At 34.9% G+C, this 21,602-nt stretch overlaps 1 protein-coding gene and 1 pseudogene across 7 annotated transcripts in view; one reads left to right on the plus strand and one right to left on the minus strand.

Annotated features, from left to right (window-relative positions):
- CD46 (CD46 molecule) overlaps positions 1 to 21,602 on the plus strand; it is a 56,497-nt gene that overhangs the window by 18,454 nt on the left and 16,441 nt on the right. For 3 of the 6 annotated variants that reach the window (XM_081224295.1, XM_081224296.1, XM_081224294.1), the window contains exons 4-11: positions 5,384 to 5,469; positions 6,765 to 6,962; positions 16,816 to 16,998; positions 17,384 to 17,428; positions 17,541 to 17,585; positions 19,347 to 19,391; positions 19,504 to 19,548; positions 21,299 to 21,349. In XM_081224295.1, coding sequence (XP_081080421.1) covers positions 5,384 to 5,469; positions 6,765 to 6,962; positions 16,816 to 16,998; positions 17,384 to 17,428; positions 17,541 to 17,585; positions 19,347 to 19,391; positions 19,504 to 19,548; positions 21,299 to 21,349 — 698 coding nt within the window. The remainder of the gene's footprint in view (positions 1 to 5,383; positions 5,470 to 6,764; positions 6,963 to 16,815; positions 16,999 to 17,383; positions 17,429 to 17,540; positions 17,586 to 19,346; positions 19,392 to 19,503; positions 19,549 to 21,298; positions 21,350 to 21,602) is intronic. The other 3 variants (XM_081224297.1, XM_081224298.1, XM_081224299.1) reach the window with 3 other exon arrangements.
- On the minus strand, positions 2,518 to 3,053 carry LOC308612487 (ubiquitin-ribosomal protein eL40 fusion protein-like; annotated as a pseudogene). The gene has a single exon. The product of its transcript is annotated as a ubiquitin-ribosomal protein eL40 fusion protein-like (transcript).

Here is a 21,602-nt window from a genome sequence, read left to right on the forward strand (position 1 = left end):
TTTGGGTTTATCTTTTTCTGGTTCCTTAAATTGTAAGGTTAGTTTGTTTTTTCAGAGCTTTCGTTTCTTAATGTAGACATTTATAGCTATAAATTTCCCCCTTAGCACTGCTCTTGCTGAATCCCATAAGTGTTAGTATGTTATGTTTTCATTTCCATTCATGTCAAAGTATGTTCTAATTGCCCTGATTTCTTCTTTGAGCCATTGGTTGTTCAAAAGCATATTGTTTAATTTTCACAATTTTATGAATTTTCCAGTTTTCCTTTTGATGTTGCTTTTTAAATTCATCCTATTGTGGTCAGAGAATATACTTTTATGATATCTGTCTTTTAAAATCTATTATTAATATTAATTCGTGGCATAAAACAATTATATTATTAATTATTTATTAAATAATTAATTATGTTTTGTATAACATTAACTTGTTTTCTAATTTGTCACCTAACATATGGTCTATCCTGGAAAATGCCCACTTGCTCTTGAAAAGACTGTGTATTCTGTTGTTGTTGGGTAGAGTGCTTTGTATATATCTGTGGGATCATGTTGTTTTACTGTGCTGTTGAAGTCCTCTGTTTCCTTATTTATCTTCTGTCTAGTTGTTCTATCCATTATTGTGAGCGAGGTATTGCAGTCTCCAACTATTGTGTAGAAATGCATATTTCTGCCTTCAATTCTGTCATTTTTTGCTTCATATATTTTGATAGCCCGTCATTAGGTGCATAAATGTTTATAATTGTTATATCTTCAGTACTGAGTCCTTATTAATATAAAATTTACTTTATTTCTTGTAACCTTTTTCATTTAAAGTCTATTTTGTCAGATTTTAGTATAGCTACTCTACTGTCTTTTGGTTACTATTTGTGTGAGATATCTTTTTCCAGCCTTTCATTTTCACCCCATTTGTGTCTTTGAATGTCAGGTGAGTCTCTTGTAGACAACATGTAGTTAGATCATGTGTTTTTATCCATTCTGCCAATCTCTGTCTTTTGATTGGAGAGTTTATTCCATCTACACTTAATATAATTATTGACGAGGAGGGATTTATTTCTACCATTGTGCTACTTGTTTTCTATATGCTTTATAGATTTTTCCTAGTCCCCCATTTCCCGCATTACTGTTTTCTTTCGTGTGTAATTGATTTTTGTAGTGAAATGTTTAAATTCCTTTCTCATTTCCTTTTGAATATATTCTATAGTTATATTGTTTGTGGTTACCATGGGAATTATTATACATTGAACATAGTACATGGGAATTCCCTGGCGGTCCAGTGGTTAGGACTCTGCATTTCTACTGCAGGGGGCAAAGGTTCAAGCCTGGCTGGGGAGCTAACATCCCACAAGCCTCACAGGTAGGCCAAACAAAACAGACTAGCAAAATTGTACAGTTATAACACTCTAGTTTAAATTTATACCAGCTTAAATTCAATAAATTACAAAAACAGTCCTTAATAGCTCTATCCTCGCCCCTTTTGGTTGTTGATATCATACTACCCTCTACACAAATATTGCATACTAGCTTCTACTTTAATTATTTATTTATTTTAAAATTTAGTGTTTTAAATCACATATAGAAAACAAAAACTGTAGTTGCAAACCACTGTTTCAGTCATGTTAGTTTTATCATTGCCTTTGTATTTACTTTTACTGAGATATTTATTTATACATAGGGCTTTGAGTCCCTTCATTTCTTTTTCAGTACTCCCTTGAGCATTTCTTCTTGAGGAGTATAGTGGTCACAGACCTGCTAAGCTTTTAATTCTGGGATTCTGGGAATGTCGTAATTGCTCCCTCACTTTTGATGCTCAGTTTTGCTGGGATAGAGGATTTTTGGTTGACAGTTTTTTTGTTTTTTTTTCTTTTAGCACTTTGACTATATCAATGCACGGTCTTCTGGTCTCTGAGTTTCTAATGACAAATCTTAATTAGTATCCCTTGTATGTGATGATTCATTTCTCTCATGCAGCTTTCAGCATTCTTTGTCTTTTGAAAGTCTGATTATCATGTATCTTAGTAAGATGAATACAAAGTGACCTGCACTTAGAATTTTAAGCTTTTGGAGAATTTTCAGCTTTTGGCATATTTGTTTCTTTTATCAAATTTGGGAAGTTTTCAGCCATTATTTCTTCAAGTATTCTCTCTGTCCCTTTTGCTGTATCTTCTCCTTCTGAGAGTCCCACAGTGTATATGTTGGTCTGCTTGTTGGTGTCCCACAGATCCCTTAGGCTTTGTTCACTTTTCTTCAATCTTTGTTCTTTCTGTTTCTTAGAGTCAATAATTTCCATTACCCTATCTCAATTTCACTAATTCTTTTTTCTTCTCAAATATGCCTTTAATTATTCCAGTGACTTTTTCATTTCCATTAATGTACTTTTCAACTCCAGAATTTCCTTTTGGATTCTTTTTAGGTTTTCTAGCTCCTATTGATATTTCCATTTTGATCACATATTGTTCTCTTGACTTTCTACATTGTTTCCTTTAGTTGTTTGTGCATCTTTATCCCAGGTATTTCTTTCAAATTTTACTGAGGCTCCAGGGTGGGGCTTAGGCAGGGGACAACCCTGTGGGCAAAAAAAGAGCCAGTGGAGAGGATGTATCTGACCTTCTTCTTGGGGCACAGGTTGTTGGTTTGGCCATACTTCTTCTTGTGGCAGTTGACAGCACTGGTGTGCAGGTGAGCATAACACTTGCAGCAGATCATTTTGTCACAATTGTACTTCTGGGAAAGCTGGCAGAGGGAAGACTTGATGATACCACCCTGCAGGTGAAGCACCAAGTGTAGGGTGGATTCTTTCTGGATATTATAGTCTGAGAGAGTAAGGCCACCCTCAGCTGTTTGTCTGCAAAAGTCAGACCCTGTTGGTGGGGCAGGATGTCCTCAGTGTCTTTGATTTTGGCTTTGACATTCTCAGTGGTGACACTGAGCTTGACCTCAGGAGTGATAGTCTTGCCCATCAGGGTCTTCACAAAGATCTGCTGTTTGGCTTCTTCATTGGCTTCTCTGTGTCTGCTGTTTGGCTGCTTCACTGAAGAAAAATGGGGTAGCAGAACTGGCATCTGTTAATTTCCATTGAGAATGCCTTCACAAGACATTTAAAGTCTTTGTTTGATAGATTTGTCATGAGATCTCCTTCAGAAAAAAATTCTGTTCATGTATTTTTCCACTGTATGAGCCATACTTTTCCTTTCCCGTTTCTTTGTATGCCTTACAACTTTTTTGTTGAATCAATATTTGAATCTAATAATGTGGTAACTCTGGAAATCAGATTCTGCCTGCTACCTAGAGCTTACTGTTTTATGGGGTTTTTTGTTTTGTTTTGGTTTGGTTTTCTCATTGTTGTATGGTGTCTCTGTGCTGAGGAGCAGGCTGACATATAAACTTGAAGGTCATCTCAGGTTTTCTCTGAGCCTTTCTCTGGGCAGGCGGAATCATTTTCTAATTTTTTTCCACATGGCAGTTATTTTTGAATGTCCTAGTGTTTAATGTCTGGCTCCTGTTAGTGGAAACAAAGTAAAAGTGAAGGGGAGGGGCAAAGGATGCTGGATTTTACATCCCTTGGATATCATTTGTCCAGTGTTGAAGGAGCTTGAAAAAATTGGGGGAGGTGTGACAACACAGGCTGCCCACCTTGATTTCTGCTTCTCTGTGATCAGAAGCAGCAGTGATAAGAACACAGATCCCTGATACTTGGAGGGCAGATTCTTTTTTGCCCACCCTAGCTCCCACAGGCTATTTATAAGCTGCTCTAGCAACACGTTTACAGATGCCAGCAGGGCGGGGGGGGGCGGGTTAGGTAGCTGCCACCCTGCTAAGAGCTAAAATTGACTGAAATCAAGTTAATTTACCTAAGTCTTCTCCTAGTAATTGCAAGCCATGAACAGATTCTAGACTTCCAAAATAGTGATATCAGGCAGATTCTGTCAGTGTCATCATCAAGGTGGGGAGACAGATTTCTGTTGCCACTTATTTTGCCATCATCCCAGAATCCTCTCCTAACGCATTATAATATAGATTCAATGAATTAGCCTTTAGGGAAAAGTCCTCTGGAAGTGGGTACAGGCAGTTACACTGAGCCTTTTTTAACTTGATCAAGTAAAAATAGCGGAATATCCAGTGAATGTTCCACTGGAACATATAGATAAGGCTACTAGGCACCAAAAGTTTAAGATGTAGAATCAAGGAAGTTGTAGCCCTCTTGAGAAACACAATATATAGAGAGAGGCATCAGAGCAAAATAGTAAATGAAAAGTACCAAATAGAATCATTCATGATCATTACAATGAGAGTCCAGAAGAAGAGTGTATTATGAATTTAAATAACTGGAGAATATTTCATTGAGTAGTATTCCTGAACCACTACTAGAAAGATACAGTCATACTTTGGAGATATTGCAGTTTCATTTCCAGACCACTGCAATAAAGCAAATCAAATGAGTTTTTTACATACATTTATACTATAGTGTAGTCTGGTAAGTGTGCAATAGAATTATGTCTAAACAAATGTATATACCTTAATTTAAAAATACTATATTACCAGAAAATGCTAACCATAATCTGAGCCTCAGAGTCACAGTAGTAACATTAAAGACATTGATCACAGATCACTCTAACAAGTATAATAATAGTAATAAAGTTTGAAATATGTGAGATTTACCAAAATGTGACACAGAGACATGAAGTGAGCAAACATTATGGGGAAAATGGCCCAAATAGACTTGTTTGATGCAGGGTTGCCATACACCTTCAATTTGTTAAAAACTTAATAAAGTGAAGGGCAGTAAGATGAGGTATGCCTGTATTCTGAACATTAATAAAGAATCTAACGAATATTATTTAAAGAATGTTTAAAAAAGCTAAAACTTACCTAGTACTCTCTACATGCCAATTGCTAACTCATCCAATCCTCAAAACAGTCCTATGAGGTATGTAGTGTTACCCTCCTTTTCATAGATGAGGAAACTGAGCAAGAGAACCTTGCCTAAGGGGCTTGCCCAAGCTCAAATAAGTCAGTCTTAGAGCTGGAACTTGAATCCAGGCAGGCAAGCTCTAGGGCCTGATCTGTCTGCTCAGTCCTTACTGAGCAGAATGGTGTGATCAAAAGGGTAGAGAAGTGAACGTGTGATGCATTTGCCAGAGAGAGCAGAGGGCCTACACTGACAACATGACAGAGTAATTTAGACATTTTGCTGTGGGCCAATGTGTGTTCACATGCAGAAACTCTATTTAATTAAGTTGCATATTTAGTTAGCACTTACATTATATTTTGTTTAAGGAACTTCTCCCTCAAATTACTATAGTGCAGGAAAACAACCATATAAAATCGTTTTCATTATTATGTCCATCTTGTAAGTACAAAAGAACGTCATAACTTTTCTTTTCTCGTTTAGTTATTTCTTAATTGGACCAAGTATTCTATACTGTGACATTTCTGAAAGTACTGTGAGCTGGAGTGATAATCCTCCAATATGTGAAAGTAAGTATATTCTCTCTTTAGAATATAGAGGAGCAGTTCTCAAACTTTGGGTCTCAGGACCCCTTTATGCTTTTAAATTAACATAGATACCAATGAACTTTTCTTTATGTGGGTTATGTCTTTTGCTATTATTATATTGGAATTAAAACTGAAAAGTTTTTAAAATAATTATTATTCTTTTTTTTTCTTTTTTTTTTTTTTTTTTTTTTGCGGTATGCGGGCCTCTCACTGTTGTGGCCACTCCCGTTGCAGAGCACAGGCTCCGTATGCACAGGCTCAGCGGCCATGGCTCACGGGCCCAGCCGCTCCGCGGCATGTGGGATCTTCCCAGACCGGGACACGAACCCGTATCCCCTGCATCGGCAGGCGGACTCTCAACCACTGCGCCACCAGGGAAGCCCAATATTATTCATTTTTAAGAAGAGTAAGCACAATACCTGTTAGTATATACACCATACTTTTATGAAAAATCAAAAATTTCCAAAACAAATAGTGGCGTTGTTTTACATTTTTGCAAATTTCTTCAATATCTGGCTTAAAGGAAGACATCTGGATTCAGTCTCTTGCAAGATCACACAATTATAGCCTCTGGAAAATTTCACCATACACTTGTAAGGATGAAAGTGAAAAATGACGATAATACTTGGTATCAATGTGAAGAACTGATTTAGTGAATAGATATATTTATAAATTATGAAGTGTTTCTCAAGCAGCACTGAGTTCTGTTTTGTTTTGTTTTGTTTTTATCTGTACGTGGGCCTCTCACTGTTGTGGCCTCTCCTGCTGCGGAGCACAAGCTCCGGACACGCAGGCCCAGCGGCCATGGCTCGCGGGCAAAGCCGCTCCGCGGCACGTGGGATCCTCCTGGACTGGGCCACGAACCCATGTCCGCTGCATCGGCATGCAGACTCTCAACCACTGCGCCACCAGGGAAGCCCCTGAGTTCTGCTTTTAATCATAATTATAGTATATCATGAAATTGTCAACATCTCTTATGATGAGAGCAAAACTTAGTATGGCCTTGCAGATAAATAAATGTGTTTCATATAGATTTTTAATGTCGTTATTTAAGAAAATTAGTTTTATTTTAAATAATTCACTTCTAAATTAATAGTTTGAATTTAGGATAATACATTTTCTCATAGAAACCTTCTAAATGGATATTGGATTCACAACTAGCTTGTAGAAATCATATATTAATTTACTGAAGGCAATTCATAGATCTTTACTAATTGCTGTTTAATCTTTTACCTTTCCTTTTGCCTTTTATGTCTTCTTTTTTTTCCCTTTCTAAGAGATTTTGTGTAAACCACCTGAAAAAATTCTAAATGGAAAATACACAAATAGCCACAAGGATATATTTGAATACAGTGAAGTAGTAACTTATAGTTGTGATGCTTCAAATGGAACAGATCCATATTCACTTGTTGGAGAGAGCAAGCTTGTTTGTATTGGAAAAGACAAATGGAGTAGTGACCCTCCTCAGTGTAAAGGTAATAATATTTCCATTCATTTCCTTCTTAATTTGTTAATACTGTAGAAACGCTTTGTAAATTGTTTTACTTACAGTAAAAACAGCCATATGTGCTTGATCCTCCTGTTAAATTGGTTTCTAATTTAATTTAATATCGGTCAAATCAAGTAAAAAATGCTTCTACTTGTAGAGCTTCCCCCCTCTCACCCCACAGGTTCTTGGCATTCCAATTTATACGTTGTGAACTACTGTGTATATGCATGAGTTAGGACTTTTTTCCATGAAAAGCATCAAAAAATTCAGCACACACTTTCTTAAACATAACAAAGTGTTATCTTGTATTACAAGAAGTCTGACAGTTTTGGCTACAGGAAATCATAGTGTAAATTGTAAAAGATTAATTGTCTCACAGGTATGATTTATAAACTCTGGGCAAATCTTACTTAAAGATAACGTTTAAGGCATTAGAGCATGATCAAAAGCAGGGAGACACTGGAGGGATTTTTACTCTTGAAAGAAAGGGTCCACTGAATAATAGCAAAATATTTACTCTTCTCAAGTGAACATGGAACATTCTCTAATACCGTATTCTAGGCAATAAGGTAATTTTTAACAAATTTCAAATAATTGAAATCATTCAGAGTACATTATCTGATCAAACTGGGATGAATGTAGAAATCAAAATATAAATCTAGAATATCCCCAAATATTTGAAAATTATGCAGACACTTACAACTAATAAATGAATCAAAGACAAAGTACTAACAAGGGAAATTAGAAAGTGATTCGAACATACTAAAAATGAAACACAGCATATCAAAATATCAGAACTTGTGGGATACAGCAAAAGCATTGCTTAGAAGGCTATTTAAACCATGAAATACGTATATTGGAAAAAGAAAAGTCTCAAATCAATAATCTGAACTTCTACCATAAGGAACTAAAAAAACAGAGCAACTTAAACCCCAATAGGAGAAAATAAAGCCAGAGAAAAAATCAATGATATTGAAAAGAGAAATAATATAGAGAGAATCAAATCAATACCTGCTTCTTGGAGAAGATTGATAAAATGGATAAACCTATAGGTAGTTTGACAAGAAAACAGAAGATACAAATAACCAGTATCAAGAGTGAAAAAGAGGAGGTCACTACATATACTGCAGACATTTAAAGAATAGTAAGGGAATAAAACAAACAACTTTATGCCTGTAAATTTGACAACTTAAACCTTGCATGTAGATTTTGTCTTTCCTTTTGTTATTGTGGTATATCACATTGATTGATTTCTGTATGTCGAACCATCCTTTGCAGAAGGAAATTTTGTCAAATGCATAAATAGCATTTGACGAAATTCAACATCCATTCATGATAAAAACCCTCATGAAGGTGGTTGTAACAGGAACATATCTCAACATAATAAAGGTGATTTATGACAAACCCACGGCCAACATAATACTCAAAGGTGAGAAGCTGAAAGCTTTCCTGAAATTCAGGAACAAGACAAGGATGCCCACTCTCAGGACTTCTATTCAACATAGTATTGGAAGTCTGAAAAGAAAAAGAAATAAAAGCTATCCAAAATAGAAAGGAATGAGTAAAACTATCACTATTTACAGGTGACATAATACTCTATATAGAGAATGCTACTCTACACAAAAACTATTGGAACTAATATATGAATTCATCAAGGTAAGAGGATACAGGATGCATATACAGAAATCTGTTGTGTTTCTTCACCCTAATGAAGAGTAAGAGAGTAAGTTAAAGAAACAATTCCATTTAACATTGCATCTAAAAACAAACAAACAAATAAAACCTAGGAATAGACTTAACCAGTGAAGTGAAAGACCTATACACTGAAAACTATAAAACATTGATAAAGGAATCTGAGCATGATCCAAAGAAATGGAAAAATATAGTGTGCCCTTGGATTGGAGGAATTAATATTGCTAAAATGGCCATACTACCCAAACCAATCTACAGCTTTAATGCAATCCTTATAAAAATACCTGTCACATTGTTCACAGAACTAGAACAAATAATCCTAAAATTTATATGGAACCATAAAAGACCCAGAATTGCCAAAGCAATACTGAGAAAACAGAAGAAAGCTCAAGATATAACCCTCCCTTGACTTTAGACTATACTACAAAGGTACAGTAATCAAAGCAGCATGGTATTGGCACAAAAACAGACATGTAGATCAATGGAGTAGAGAACCTAGTCCATTGTAGTTCAGTGGAACAGAGTAGAGAACCCAGAAATAAACCCATGCACTTATGGTCAATTAATCTCCAACAAAGGAGGCAAGAATATACAATGGAGAAAAGACAGTCTCTTCAACAAGTGGTCTTATGAAAGCTGGACAGCTACATGTAATACAATGAAATTATAACATTCCCTCACACCATATACAAAAATAAACTCAAATTGTGTAAAGGCCTAAATGTAAGAAATGACACCATAAAACATAGGCAAAACACTCTGACAAAAGTTGTAGCAATATTTTCATAGGCCAGTGTCCCAAGGCAAAAGAAACAAAAGCAAAAATAAACAAATGGGACGTAATCAAACTTAAAAGCTTCTGCACAGCAAAGGAAACCATCAACAAAACCAAAAGACAACCTATGGAATGAGAGAAAATATTTGCAAATGATGCAGATGACAAGAGGTTATTATCCAGAGTACCCAAACAGCTCATACAACTCAATATTAAAAAAACAAACAACACAAAAAATGGACAGAAGACCTAAATAGATGTTTCTCTAAAGAAGACATACAGATTGCCTACGTGTATATGAAAAGATGCTCAACATCACTAATTATTAGAGAATTGCAAATCAAAACCACAAGGTGTTACCACTGGTCAGAATGGCTGTCATCAAAAAGTCTATAAATAATAAATGTTGGAGTGGGTGTGGAGAAAAGGGCACCCTCTTGCACTGTTGGTGGGAATGTAAAGTGATGCATCCAGTAAAGAAGACAGTCTGGAGGTTACTTAAAAAACTAAAAATAGAGCTATGATCCAGTAATCCCACTCCTGGGTATGTGTCTGGAAAAAGCGAAAACTCTAATTCAAAAAGGTACATGCACTCCCAATGTTCATAGCAGCACTATTTACAATAGCCAAGACATAGAAGTAACCCATGTGCCCATCAACAGGTGATTGGATTAAGAAGATGTTTTGTGTGTGTGTGTCTGTGTGTCTGTATGTGTGTGTATTGGCATATTACTTAGCGTTAAAAAAGAATAAAATAGTTACATTTTAGCAACATGGATGGACTTAGAGAATATTATGCTTAGTGAAGTAAGTAAGACAGAAAGACAAATACTATATGATATCAGCTGTATGTGGAATCAAAAAAATAATACAAATGATTCTATATACAAAACAGAAACAGACTCACAGATGTAGAAAACAAACTTATGATTACCAAAGGGAAAAGGGAGGGGGGCAACAAATTAGGGGCATGGGATTAACAGATACAAACTACTATACCATATAATAAAAAAGCAACAAGTATTTGCTATATAGCACAGGGAATTATATCCAATATCTTGTAATAACCTGTTATGGAATATATCTAAAGAATAACCAAACAACAAATCACTATGCTGTACACCTGAAACTGATGCAATATTGTAAATCACCTATACTTCAATAAAAAATTATAAAAAACCTTCTTATGAAGCATACTGCAGGCCCCATGTCCTCACTGGGGAATTATACCAAACATTTAAGGAATAAATAGTAGCAGCCCTACACAAAGTTTTCAAGAAAACTAAAGAGATAGGAATACTTCTTAACTCATTTCATGAGGACAGCACTGCTCTGATACCAAAACCAGACAGAAACATTGCAAGAAAATTACAGACAATATCCAAAATGGGCATAGAACTAAAACTTCTTAAAATATTAATAAATCAAACCCTTGCCTATGAAAAAGTAATACATCATAATTAAGTAGGATTTATTCCATGAATTCATGGATGATTCAAATTTGAAAATTAATCAGTGCAATTTACCATATCAAGAAACTTTGAAGAAGAAAAAAAAACACTCTTGCATTCCTATACACTAACAATGAAAGATCAGAAAGAGAAATTAAGGAAACAATCCCATTCACAAATGCAACAAAAAGCATAAAATAACTAGGAATAAACCTACCTAAGGAGTTAAAAGACCTGTACTCAGAAGACTAAAAGACACTGATGAAAGAAATTAAAGATGACACAGATGGAGAGATATACCATGTTCTTGGATTGGAAGAATCAAATTGTGAAAATGACTATACTACTGAAAGCCATCTACAGATTCAATGCAATCCCTATCAAATTACCAATGACATTTTTTACAGAACTAGAACAAGAAATCTTAAAATTTGTATGGAAACACAAAAGTCCCCAAATAGCCAAAACAATCTTGAGGGAAAAAAATGGACCTGGAGGAATCAGACTCCCTGACTTCAGAGTATACTACAAAGTTACAGTAATCAAGACAATATGATACTGGCAAAAACCCCAGAAATATAGATCAATGGAACGGGATAGAAAGCCCAGAGATAAACCCATGCACCTATGGTCAACTAATCTATGACAAAGGAGGCAAGGATATACAATGGAGAAAAGACAGTCTCTTCAATAAGTGGTGCTGGGAAAACTGGACAGCTATATGTAAAAGAATGAAATTAGAACACTTCCTAACACGTACACAAAATAAAATGGATTAAAGACCTAAATGTATGACCAGGCCCTATAAAACTCTTAGAGGAAAGCATAGGAAGAACACTCTTTGACATAAATCATAGCAAGATCTTTTTTGACCACCTCCTAGAGAAATGGAAATAAAACCAAAAATAAACAAATGGGACCTAATGAAAGTTAAAAGCTTTTGCACAACAAAGGAAACTATAAAAAAGACAAAAAGACAACCCTCAGAATGGAGGAAATAGTTGCAGATGAATCAATGGACAAAAGATTAATCCCCAAAATATATAAACAGCTCAGGCAGCTCAATATTAAAAAAACAACCCAATCAAAAAATGGGCAGGAGACCTAAATAGACATTTCTCCAAAGAAGACATACAGATAGACAAAAGGCACATGAAAAGGTGCTCAACATCACTAATTATTAGAGAAATGCAAATCAAAACTGCAGTAAGGTATCACCTCACACCAGTTAGAATGGTCATCATCAGAAAATCTACAAACAACAAGTGCTGGAGAGGGTGTGGAGAAAAGGGAAACCTCTTGCACTGTTGGTGGGAATGTAAATTGATACAGCCACTATGGAGAACAGTATGGAGGTTCCTTAAAAAGCTAAAACTAGAATTACCATATGACCCAGCAATCCCACTACTGAGCATATACCCAGAGAAAACCATAATTCAAAAAGATGCATGCACCCCAATGTTCATTGCAGCACTATTTACAATAGCCAGGTCATGGAAGCAACCTAAATGCCCATCAACAGATGAATGGATAAAGAAGATGTGGTACATATATACAGTGGAATATTACTCAGCCATAAAAAGGAGTGAAGTTGGGTCATTTGTAGAGATGTGGATGGACCTAGAGACTGTCATACAGAGTGAAGTAAGCCAGAAAGAGAAAAATATCATATATTAACGCATATATGTGGAATCTAGAAAAATGGTACAGATGAACCAGTTTGCAAGGCAGAAATAGAGACACAGATGTAAAAAACAAAAGTATGGACACAAAGGGGAAAAAGTGGGGGGGAGGCGGGCGGTGTGGTGTGATGAATTGGGAGATTGGGATTGACATGTGTACACTAATATGTATAAAATAGATAAGTAATAAGAACCTGCTGTATAAAAAAATGGATAAATAAAATTCAAAAAAAAAAAGAGAACTAATGAGAGCTTAGAGTATGCTGCATATCCTCCCTTATTTGAACCCAGAGCCATTTGCTTAGACAAACCTTCCCTTGAATATATTGGACAATTCTGTCTCCACTTCTCATTAGCTCTGTAAGTTATTTAACTTCTTTGAATGTCAGTTTCTCCTGCAAATAGAATGCCTAACTTAATGTTTATTTTAAAGATTAAATCTTCTAGCATGTGCCAAAAAACAAAAACAAAATAAAACCACACATGATCACCTTAATAGATGTAAAAGAAAAAAGAGTATATGACAGAATTTATCATCTTTTCATTATAAAATGAAAGTAAGGATATAAGGGAACTACCTGAAGCTGACAAAAGGCACCTATAAAAATTCCCCAGCTAACATTATACTTAATAGTAAAAGAGTAGTTTATTTTTACTTAAAGTGGAAGAAGACAAGGATGTCTACTGTTAACCATGCTATTCGGCATTGTTTTGGAGTTGCTAGACAGTACAATAAGGCATACATATTGGAGAGTAAGAAATAAAATAGACTTCATTCACTTATGACGATTGCTTTTGTAGAAAACTTGAATGGCTGAAGTTTTAACAAGGTTGCAAGATACACGATCAACATACAGAAATCAATGGTATATCTATATACTAGTAAAACACCATTAGAAATTGAAATTTTTCAAGTACTGTTTATACCAGCTCCAAAACATGAAATACTTGCATATAAATCTAGCAATGTATGTGAAATATTTAAATGGTAAAAACAACTAAACACTTATAAAAGAAATTAAAGAAGACCTTAATAAATAGAGAAAATTCAGTGGTCATGGATTAGAAGACACAATATAATAAAGATGTCAGTAATTGATCTTTAAAATCAACACAATCCCATAAAATCCCAGCAGAACTTGACAAACAGGTTCTACAATTTATTTAGAAAGATAAAAGAACTAGAATAGTCAATATAAATTTGAAAACAAATTATAGATGTCTCATTCTACCTGATGTCAAGACTTCTTATAAACCATGCTCTAAGGAATATAATCAAGACAGTGTGGTATTGGTGAAAGGATAGCCATGTAGAGCAGTGGAACAGAATAAGTGTCCAGAAATAGACCCTTTCAAATATGTCCACTTGATTTCATCACAGATATACAAACAATTCATTGGAAAAATGGTAAAATTACAGGCTCCATTCGATATACATTATGCATAGAAAAAAGAAAGCACCTCAACCTATGTTAGCACCATAGACAAACATTTACTTACAATGAACCAAAGACTTAAATGTAAAACCTAAAACCATAAGGCTTTTACTAGAAAATGTAGAAAATATTTCTGCCTCAGCCAAAATTTCTTAAATCAATGCTAAAAGCATGATCCTTCTTCTTTAAAGAAAAAATATTAATTGGACTTATTAAAAACTCAAAACTTCTGCTTCAACTACACTGTTCAAAGAATGAATAAAATGAGCCATAGACTGGGAGAAAATATTTGCAAAATACATATCTGCTAATGGACTTGTATACAATATAATATATAAGTAACTCTCAAAACACAATAAGAAAAGAACCCAATTTTTTTTGAGATGGGCAACATATTTGAATAGATCTTTTTCACCAAAGAAGACATATGTATGCCAAAAAAGTACATGAAAAGTTGCTTGATATCATTAGTAATTACAGAATGGAATTTAATACCATAGTGAGGTATCACTAAACAGCTATTAGAATGGCTGAAATTTAAAAAAAAAACTAAAAACTAACAATACCATTAACTGGCAAGTATATGGAGCAATTGGAGCTCTAATACATTGCTGGTAAGTATGCAAAGTGGTATGAACATTATGGAACGCAGTTTGGCAATTCCTTATAAGGTTAAATATACATTTACCCTACAATTCAGCAACATAAGTAAAACGGTATGTTTATATAGAAACCTGCATGAGAATATTCACAGCAGCATTAGTCATAATCGTTCCACACTGGAATTAGCCCACATGTCCTTCATCTGGTAATGGATGAACAGCCTATACCACATCCATACAATGGAGTAATAACTCTGCAATAAAAAGAAATGAACTCCTGAATCATGCAACAGCAGGAATGAATCTCAAATGCATTATGCTAAGTGAAATAAGCCATACTCAGAAGCTGTGATCCCATTATGACATTCTGGAAAAGCAACATTATAGGGACAGAAAACAGATTAGTGGTTGGCTGGTTGGATAAGGTAGTTGAAAGCTGGGGAGGGTTGATTACAAAGTGGCATGAGGAAGTATTTGGAGACAATGGAACTTTTGTTATTGTGCAGGTAATTACATGGTTATTTGAATTGATCAAAACTAATACAGCTGTACACTTAAAAGGGTGAGATTTACTGTATGTACTTTGTTATCTAGTAAACCTAACTTAGAAGAAAATCATTAGGTACAATTAAGAGCATATAGGCCCAACAGTGAAAAATATCAGTGACAGAGTGATAGAAATCCACCATGATTTGAAAAGAAAGGTTAAAATAAGAAACAGAGAGAAAGCTTTGGGAGAAAAAGCAAAGAGTCAAACATACATGTAACTGGAGTTTCAGAAGAGAGGAGAGAGAAAAATGTAGAAAATCATTTCAATAAATACTGGCCAAAAATTATCTAAATTTGATCCAAAACAACAACCCCACAGGTCTGGGAAATTCACTGACCGTAGCAGAATAAATTTCAAAAATTTACCAAGAAACCCCCACTAAACTAAACACAACATGGTAAAACTACCGAAAACAAAAGAAAAAGTAGCCAGTGAGGGGGAAAAACGAAAAACAAACATATTACATTCTCCCTCTCCTCACCCCAAAGTAAGAATGACATGACAGCTGACTTTTGTTAAGGAACTGTTGAAACTACAAGACAATAATTTCTGCTAATGTGCTGAAAGAAAAAACAGTTAGCCTAGAATTCTCTGTCAAAGAGAAATCTTTCAGAACTGAAGGTGAAATAAAAACAGTTTCAGATAAACAAAAGCTAAGAGAATTTGTCATTAGCCAACCTGGACTATAAGAATTGATACGGAAATTCTCCTGGCTGAAGAGAAATAATACCTGATGGAAATTCAGACCCAAAAGAAAGGAGAAAGGACAGACACTCTTCTGGTTTAAAAGGCAGTGTATTATCTGGCCCTCATCTATTACTCAGATTTAATCTCATAAGATGTTCTCTTGAGCTCACTGCCCAGCCCAGTGTTTCTTGATTTTGTTTTTTCCCAAATTCTGCCAAACCCATTAATGGATCGTGAATCCTAGAAGGTCAGGATGAGTATTTTACTTTTTAAGAAGTAGAGTAGAATGGGAAATACCAGAGTACACTGTTGTGAGGGCTAAGTATTAACTTTTAACATTATCTCAGGCCCGTTTGTTTATATACTGGTTTACAATGTAAAATGTATTTCTTGATCTCTGGGTTACAGTCCAGAATGTTTGGAAAACACTACCCTAACTCCGCTGGCCTTTGTACTTGAACATCCCAGTTCCTGTGTGCTGTTGTTGCTTCTTTTTCATATCTTGGCATGGCTAACTTCTTTTCAGCTTTTAAATTTGAACTCAAATATTACCTTCTAAGAAAAGTTTTTGCTACCTTTCTAAAAGAGCAGGGTACTGCAATTAGTGTTAGCATGATCTTAAAAAAATCCTAGAGCTAAAGAGCATTGAAAGTTTCTTTTGAACTTACCCTGAATTTTTGTCTGGTACTCAGACCCTTCTCAAAACTTGTCAATAATGGAAAGAAAATGTAGGAAAGCAAATAAACTATAATGACAGTCTGCTTTAGGTGGGAAAAGGTTATTAGACTTCTCCAGATCTGTCCCCTGGAATTCAAATGCACAAAGTCTTTTTTTTTTTTTTTCAATTAACATCTTTTCATTCCTTTCCTCTTTCTTTCCACTGGAAATTATTACTTTGCACTAGTTTTTCTGGCCCTATGTGAAAGCAGCTTTCCATTAATTCTGGAATTTCTCCATTTTTCAGTGGTCAAATGTGTATATCCATACGTTGAAAATGGAATGATAGTCTCAGGACGTGGACCAAAATTTTACTACAAGGCAACGGTTGTATATAGATGCAACGAGGGTTTTAAGCTTAATGGCAGCAACAAAATTGTCTGTAGTGCGAACAGTACTTGGGAGCCTGAGATACCAACATGTATTAAAGGTATAAATATTGTCATTTTCCTTTTTTTTTTCTTTGACATTAAATATGAATGATACAGAATAATAGAAAAGAAACAATTTTCATATTTAACTGTCTTGTATTCATTTCTGTGATAGTTGTATGACTTCAAATTCACAAAGAAATCTGCTGTTGCAATTTTGGATGTCTTTATAGGGTCTTAGCATTTCCTGTACATCACACATGTGTATAACTTTCTCTTGTTTGGCATTTTTTACGTGTAAAAATGAATAGCAATGATTTTTCAGAGTAAATTGAAGCATAGGAAGTTTTACCTAAATAAGAGTGAAAGGCATAATTCATATTAATGAAAAGAAAATAATAATGCCTGAGTTTTTTATTCAGTCTACATTATTTTGTTTTCCAGAGTCAACTACTCCTAGTACCCAGCCTCCAATTTCCAGTGCCTCAGGTTTAGTAACTACCTACATATATTTTTTCAGAAGTCTTTTAAATTCCTGGTGAAAATGCCAGCAGTAACTCCCAAGTGTTTGATCCAATCTACATTTTTTTTTGTTTTCTAGTGTCAACTCCTCCCAGTTCCCAACCTCCAGTTCCCAGTGTCTCAGGTCTAGTAACTTCCTGCTCATATATTTCAAAATCCTTTACATTCCTTGTGATTTTTTTCAAAATCTTTTAAAGTCCTATGATTTACACTCATTCATCAATTTTAGGAATGAAAGGAAGAAGAACATATTAACAGCCATTTTAGTTGTTACATCTAGTGACTTTAAAATTATTTGCAGTAGTCTGCAGATATAAGCAGGTGGCAAGTTAAGTAAACTTTAAACATGTTTACTTACATGTAAAATGATTAAAAGATGGGTTTTTTGGTGGATGATTTAAAACCTTCCTTACTGAGTGATAGTAAATTTAAAATGGGATCCATTTAAAGCACTTAGCACAGTGCCTGGTATCTAGAAAGCTCTTAAAGGTAGCTTGTATGCATTACAGCATAACTCAAAGTAATATTAATGCAGAGGAAGGTCCATGGCGTCTGTTTTTTAACATGTATGTTTTCTGTGTCATCGACATTGATAATTTATTCATTTTAAAAGTGATCTGTTGGCACCTTTACAGGGTATCTTCTGGGTCTAGGACTATGTTTCTTTTCCCAGACGGTGACCAGTTTGGTTCTGTAGGGACTACTGATTAGCTGCTCTGCCTAAGACCTGAGAGACTATTTTGTTATGGTGGAAGGAATTATCTTCCTGATTTCAGGGCTGCTATCTCTGGCTTCTTCTCTTTGGTTGCAGCAGAAGCAAGAGACAAGAGGAAGAGAGGAAGAGCATTAGCCTGGGCAGACTGCACTCAGGGTCCCAGTGTGGCTCTGCTCACTAAAGTAACATCATTTCTATAGGTTCCAGTGTCCCATTGTTTAATGACTCAAACAAATGTCATCTACTGGCTTTTAATTTGTTTACTTCCTATTGTCCTAATATTTTAAGGGCTGAGGGGAATTTTTCATGTTAACATGGTAATTAGAACACCTTTTTTTATAATTCCTGTAAACCTGGTATCCAGTAATCTCCTTGAGTACCTTGGTGAGGGCTGTGAAGTTTTGGGGGGAAAAATGTGTTTTTTTGGTGGATGATATTAACCCATCCATGTTTACTCACATGGTCCTATCGGGACTATGCACTGTGGTATACTGTGTTTGTTGATAGGCTCTTTTGAAAGAGTTGACCATAAGCATTTTATAAAGGATTTATAAAACACTGATACAGTTTAGTGTTTGAAGAAGAGAGAATTGTGAGGACAAATTTATAAAGAAGGTAAACTACAGGGATTTTTTTTTTAAATATCAAAAATCAGAATTCCTCATGAGACTGTCAGTCATTTTTTATCATCAGTTAGAGAGTATGAAAAGGATCATTAGTGACATATACTGGTGATAAGGTGGATATGATTATGCAAATATGAAAAAATGTGGGCAAAATACTAAGTGGAAAAGAAAAGGATACAAATTATGTACTAGGGTACTATGTGGATGGTATTTTACAGAATAATAGAAAAGAAGCAATTTTCATATTTAACTGTTTGTATTCATTTCTGTGATAGTTGTATGACTTCAAATTCACAAAGAAATCTGCTGTTGCAATTTTGGATGTCTTTATAGGGTCTTAGCATTTCCTGTACATCACACATGTGTATAACTTTCTCTTGTTTGGCATTTTTTACGTGTAAAAATGAATAGCAATGATTTTTCAGAGTAAATTGAAGCATAGGAAGTTTTACCTAAATAAGAGTGAAAGGCATAATTCATATTAATGAAAAGAAAATAATAATGCCTGAGTTTTTTATTCAGTCTACATTATTTTGTTTTCCAGAGTCAACTACTCCTAGTACCCAGCCTCCAATTTCCAGTGCCTCAGGTTTAGTAACTACCTACATATATTTTTTCAGAAGTCTTTTAAGTTCCTGGTGAAAATGCCAGCAGTAACTCCCAAGTGTTTGATCCAATCTACATTTTTTTTTGTTTTCTAGTGTCAACTCCTCCCAGTTCCCAACCTCCAGTTCCCAGTGTCTCAGGTCTAGTAACTTCCTGCTCATATATTTCAAAATCCTTTACATTCCTTGTGATTTTTTTCAAAATCTTTTAAAGTCCTATGATTTACACTCATTCATCAATTTTAGGAATGAAAGGAAGAAGAACATATTAACAGCCATTTTAGTTGTTACATCTAGTGACTTTAAAATTATTTGCAGTAGTCTGCAGATATAAGCAGGTGGCAAGTTAAGTAAACTTTAAACATGTTTACTTACATGTAAAATGATTAAAAGATGGGTTTTTTGGTGGATGATTTAAAACCTTCCTTACTGAGTGATAGTAAATTTAAAATGGGATCCATTTAAAGCACTTAGCACAGTGCCTGGTATCTAGAAAGCTCTTAAAGGTAGCTTGTATGCATTACAGCATAACTCAAAGTAATATTAATGCAGAGGAAGGTCCATGGCGTCTGTTTTTTAACATGTATGTTTTCTGTGTCATCGACATTGATAATTTATTCATTTTAAAAGTGATCTGTTGGCACCTTTACAGGGTATCTTCTGGGTCTAGGACTATGTTTCTTTTCCCAGACGGTGACCAGTTTGGTTCTGCAGGGACTACTGATTAGCTGCTCTGCCTAAGACCTGAGAGACTATTTTGTTATGGTGGAAGGAATTATCTTCCTGATTTCAGGGCTGCTATCTCCGGTTTCTTCTCTTTGGTTGCAGCAGAAGCAAGAGACAAGAGGAAGAGAGGAAGAGCATTAGCCTGGGCAGACTGCACTCAGGGTCCCAGTGTGGCTCTGCTCACTAAAGTAACATCATTTCTATAGGTTCCAGTGTCCCATTGTTTAATGACTCAAACAAATGTCATCTACTGGCTTTTAATTTGTTTACTTCCTATTGTCCTAATATTTTAAGGGCTGAGGGGAATTTTTCATGTTAACATGGTAATTAGAACACCTTTTTTTATAATTCCTGTAAACCTGGTATCCAGTAATCTCCTTGAGTACTTTGGTGAGGGCTGTGAAGTTTTGGGGGGAAAAATGTGTTTTTTTGGTGGATGATATTGACCCATCCATGTTTACTCACATGGTCCTATCGGGACTATGCACTGTGGTATACTGTGTTTGTTGATAGGCTCTTTTGAAAGAGTTGACCATAAGCATTTTATAAAGGATTTATAAAACACTGATACAGTTTAGTGTTTGAAGAAGAGAGAATTGTGAGGACAAATTTATAAAGAAGGTAAACTACAGGGATTTTTTTTTAAATATCAAAAATCAAAATTCCTCATAAGACTGTCAGTCATTTTTTATCATCAGTTAGAGAGTATGAAAAGGATCATTAGTGACATATACTGGTGATAAGGTGGATATGATTATGCAAATATGAAAAAATGTGGGCAAAATACTAAGTGGAAAAGAAAAGGATACAAATTATGTACTAGGGTACTATGTGGATGGTATTTTTTTAAAGATTCATGTCTTTATTCTGAACACATATTTTTATGGTTTATTATTAGTTAACTTCTAGGATTTCCATTATATAATACAAAGCCATAGTGAACATCCCATAGTGAACATTCTTATGGATACATTCGTATGTACTTGTGTAAATATATATTTTAGGTTAACTTCACAGAAGTAGAATTGCAAAGTTCAGGAAGTATGTGTATTTTTCATTTTGAGAAATAATTCAATTTGAGAAATAATCTTTTTAAAAAATCAAAAGTAAATCCATAATTTTGTATTGATAAGTCTGGAGAATTGAATCAAATTTATTTTTCCAGATTCCAAGCCTACTACTCATCCAACTACGACTCTGGGATCAAGTCATCCAGGTTCAGGAGTTCTTTATTCTACATATATTGCTTAGAACTTTTTAGGGTGATGAGTGAAAAATGATGTCACATATTAATTTGCATTTATTTAATTATCAGTGAAGCTGAGCTTTTTTCATGTACAGTTATTTATTCATGTCCTATTTTCATTTTTCTGTTTGGTTTCTAAAATATTTCTTTTTTTTTTTTTGTTACGCGGGCCTCTCACTGCTGTGGCCTCTCCCCTTGCGGAGCACAGGCTCCGGACGCACAG

Source organism: Mesoplodon bidens (assembly GCF_964165515.1).
Source record: "Mesoplodon bidens genome assembly, chromosome: 2".
NCBI classification, from domain to species: domain Eukaryota; kingdom Metazoa; phylum Chordata; class Mammalia; order Artiodactyla; family Ziphiidae; genus Mesoplodon; species Mesoplodon bidens.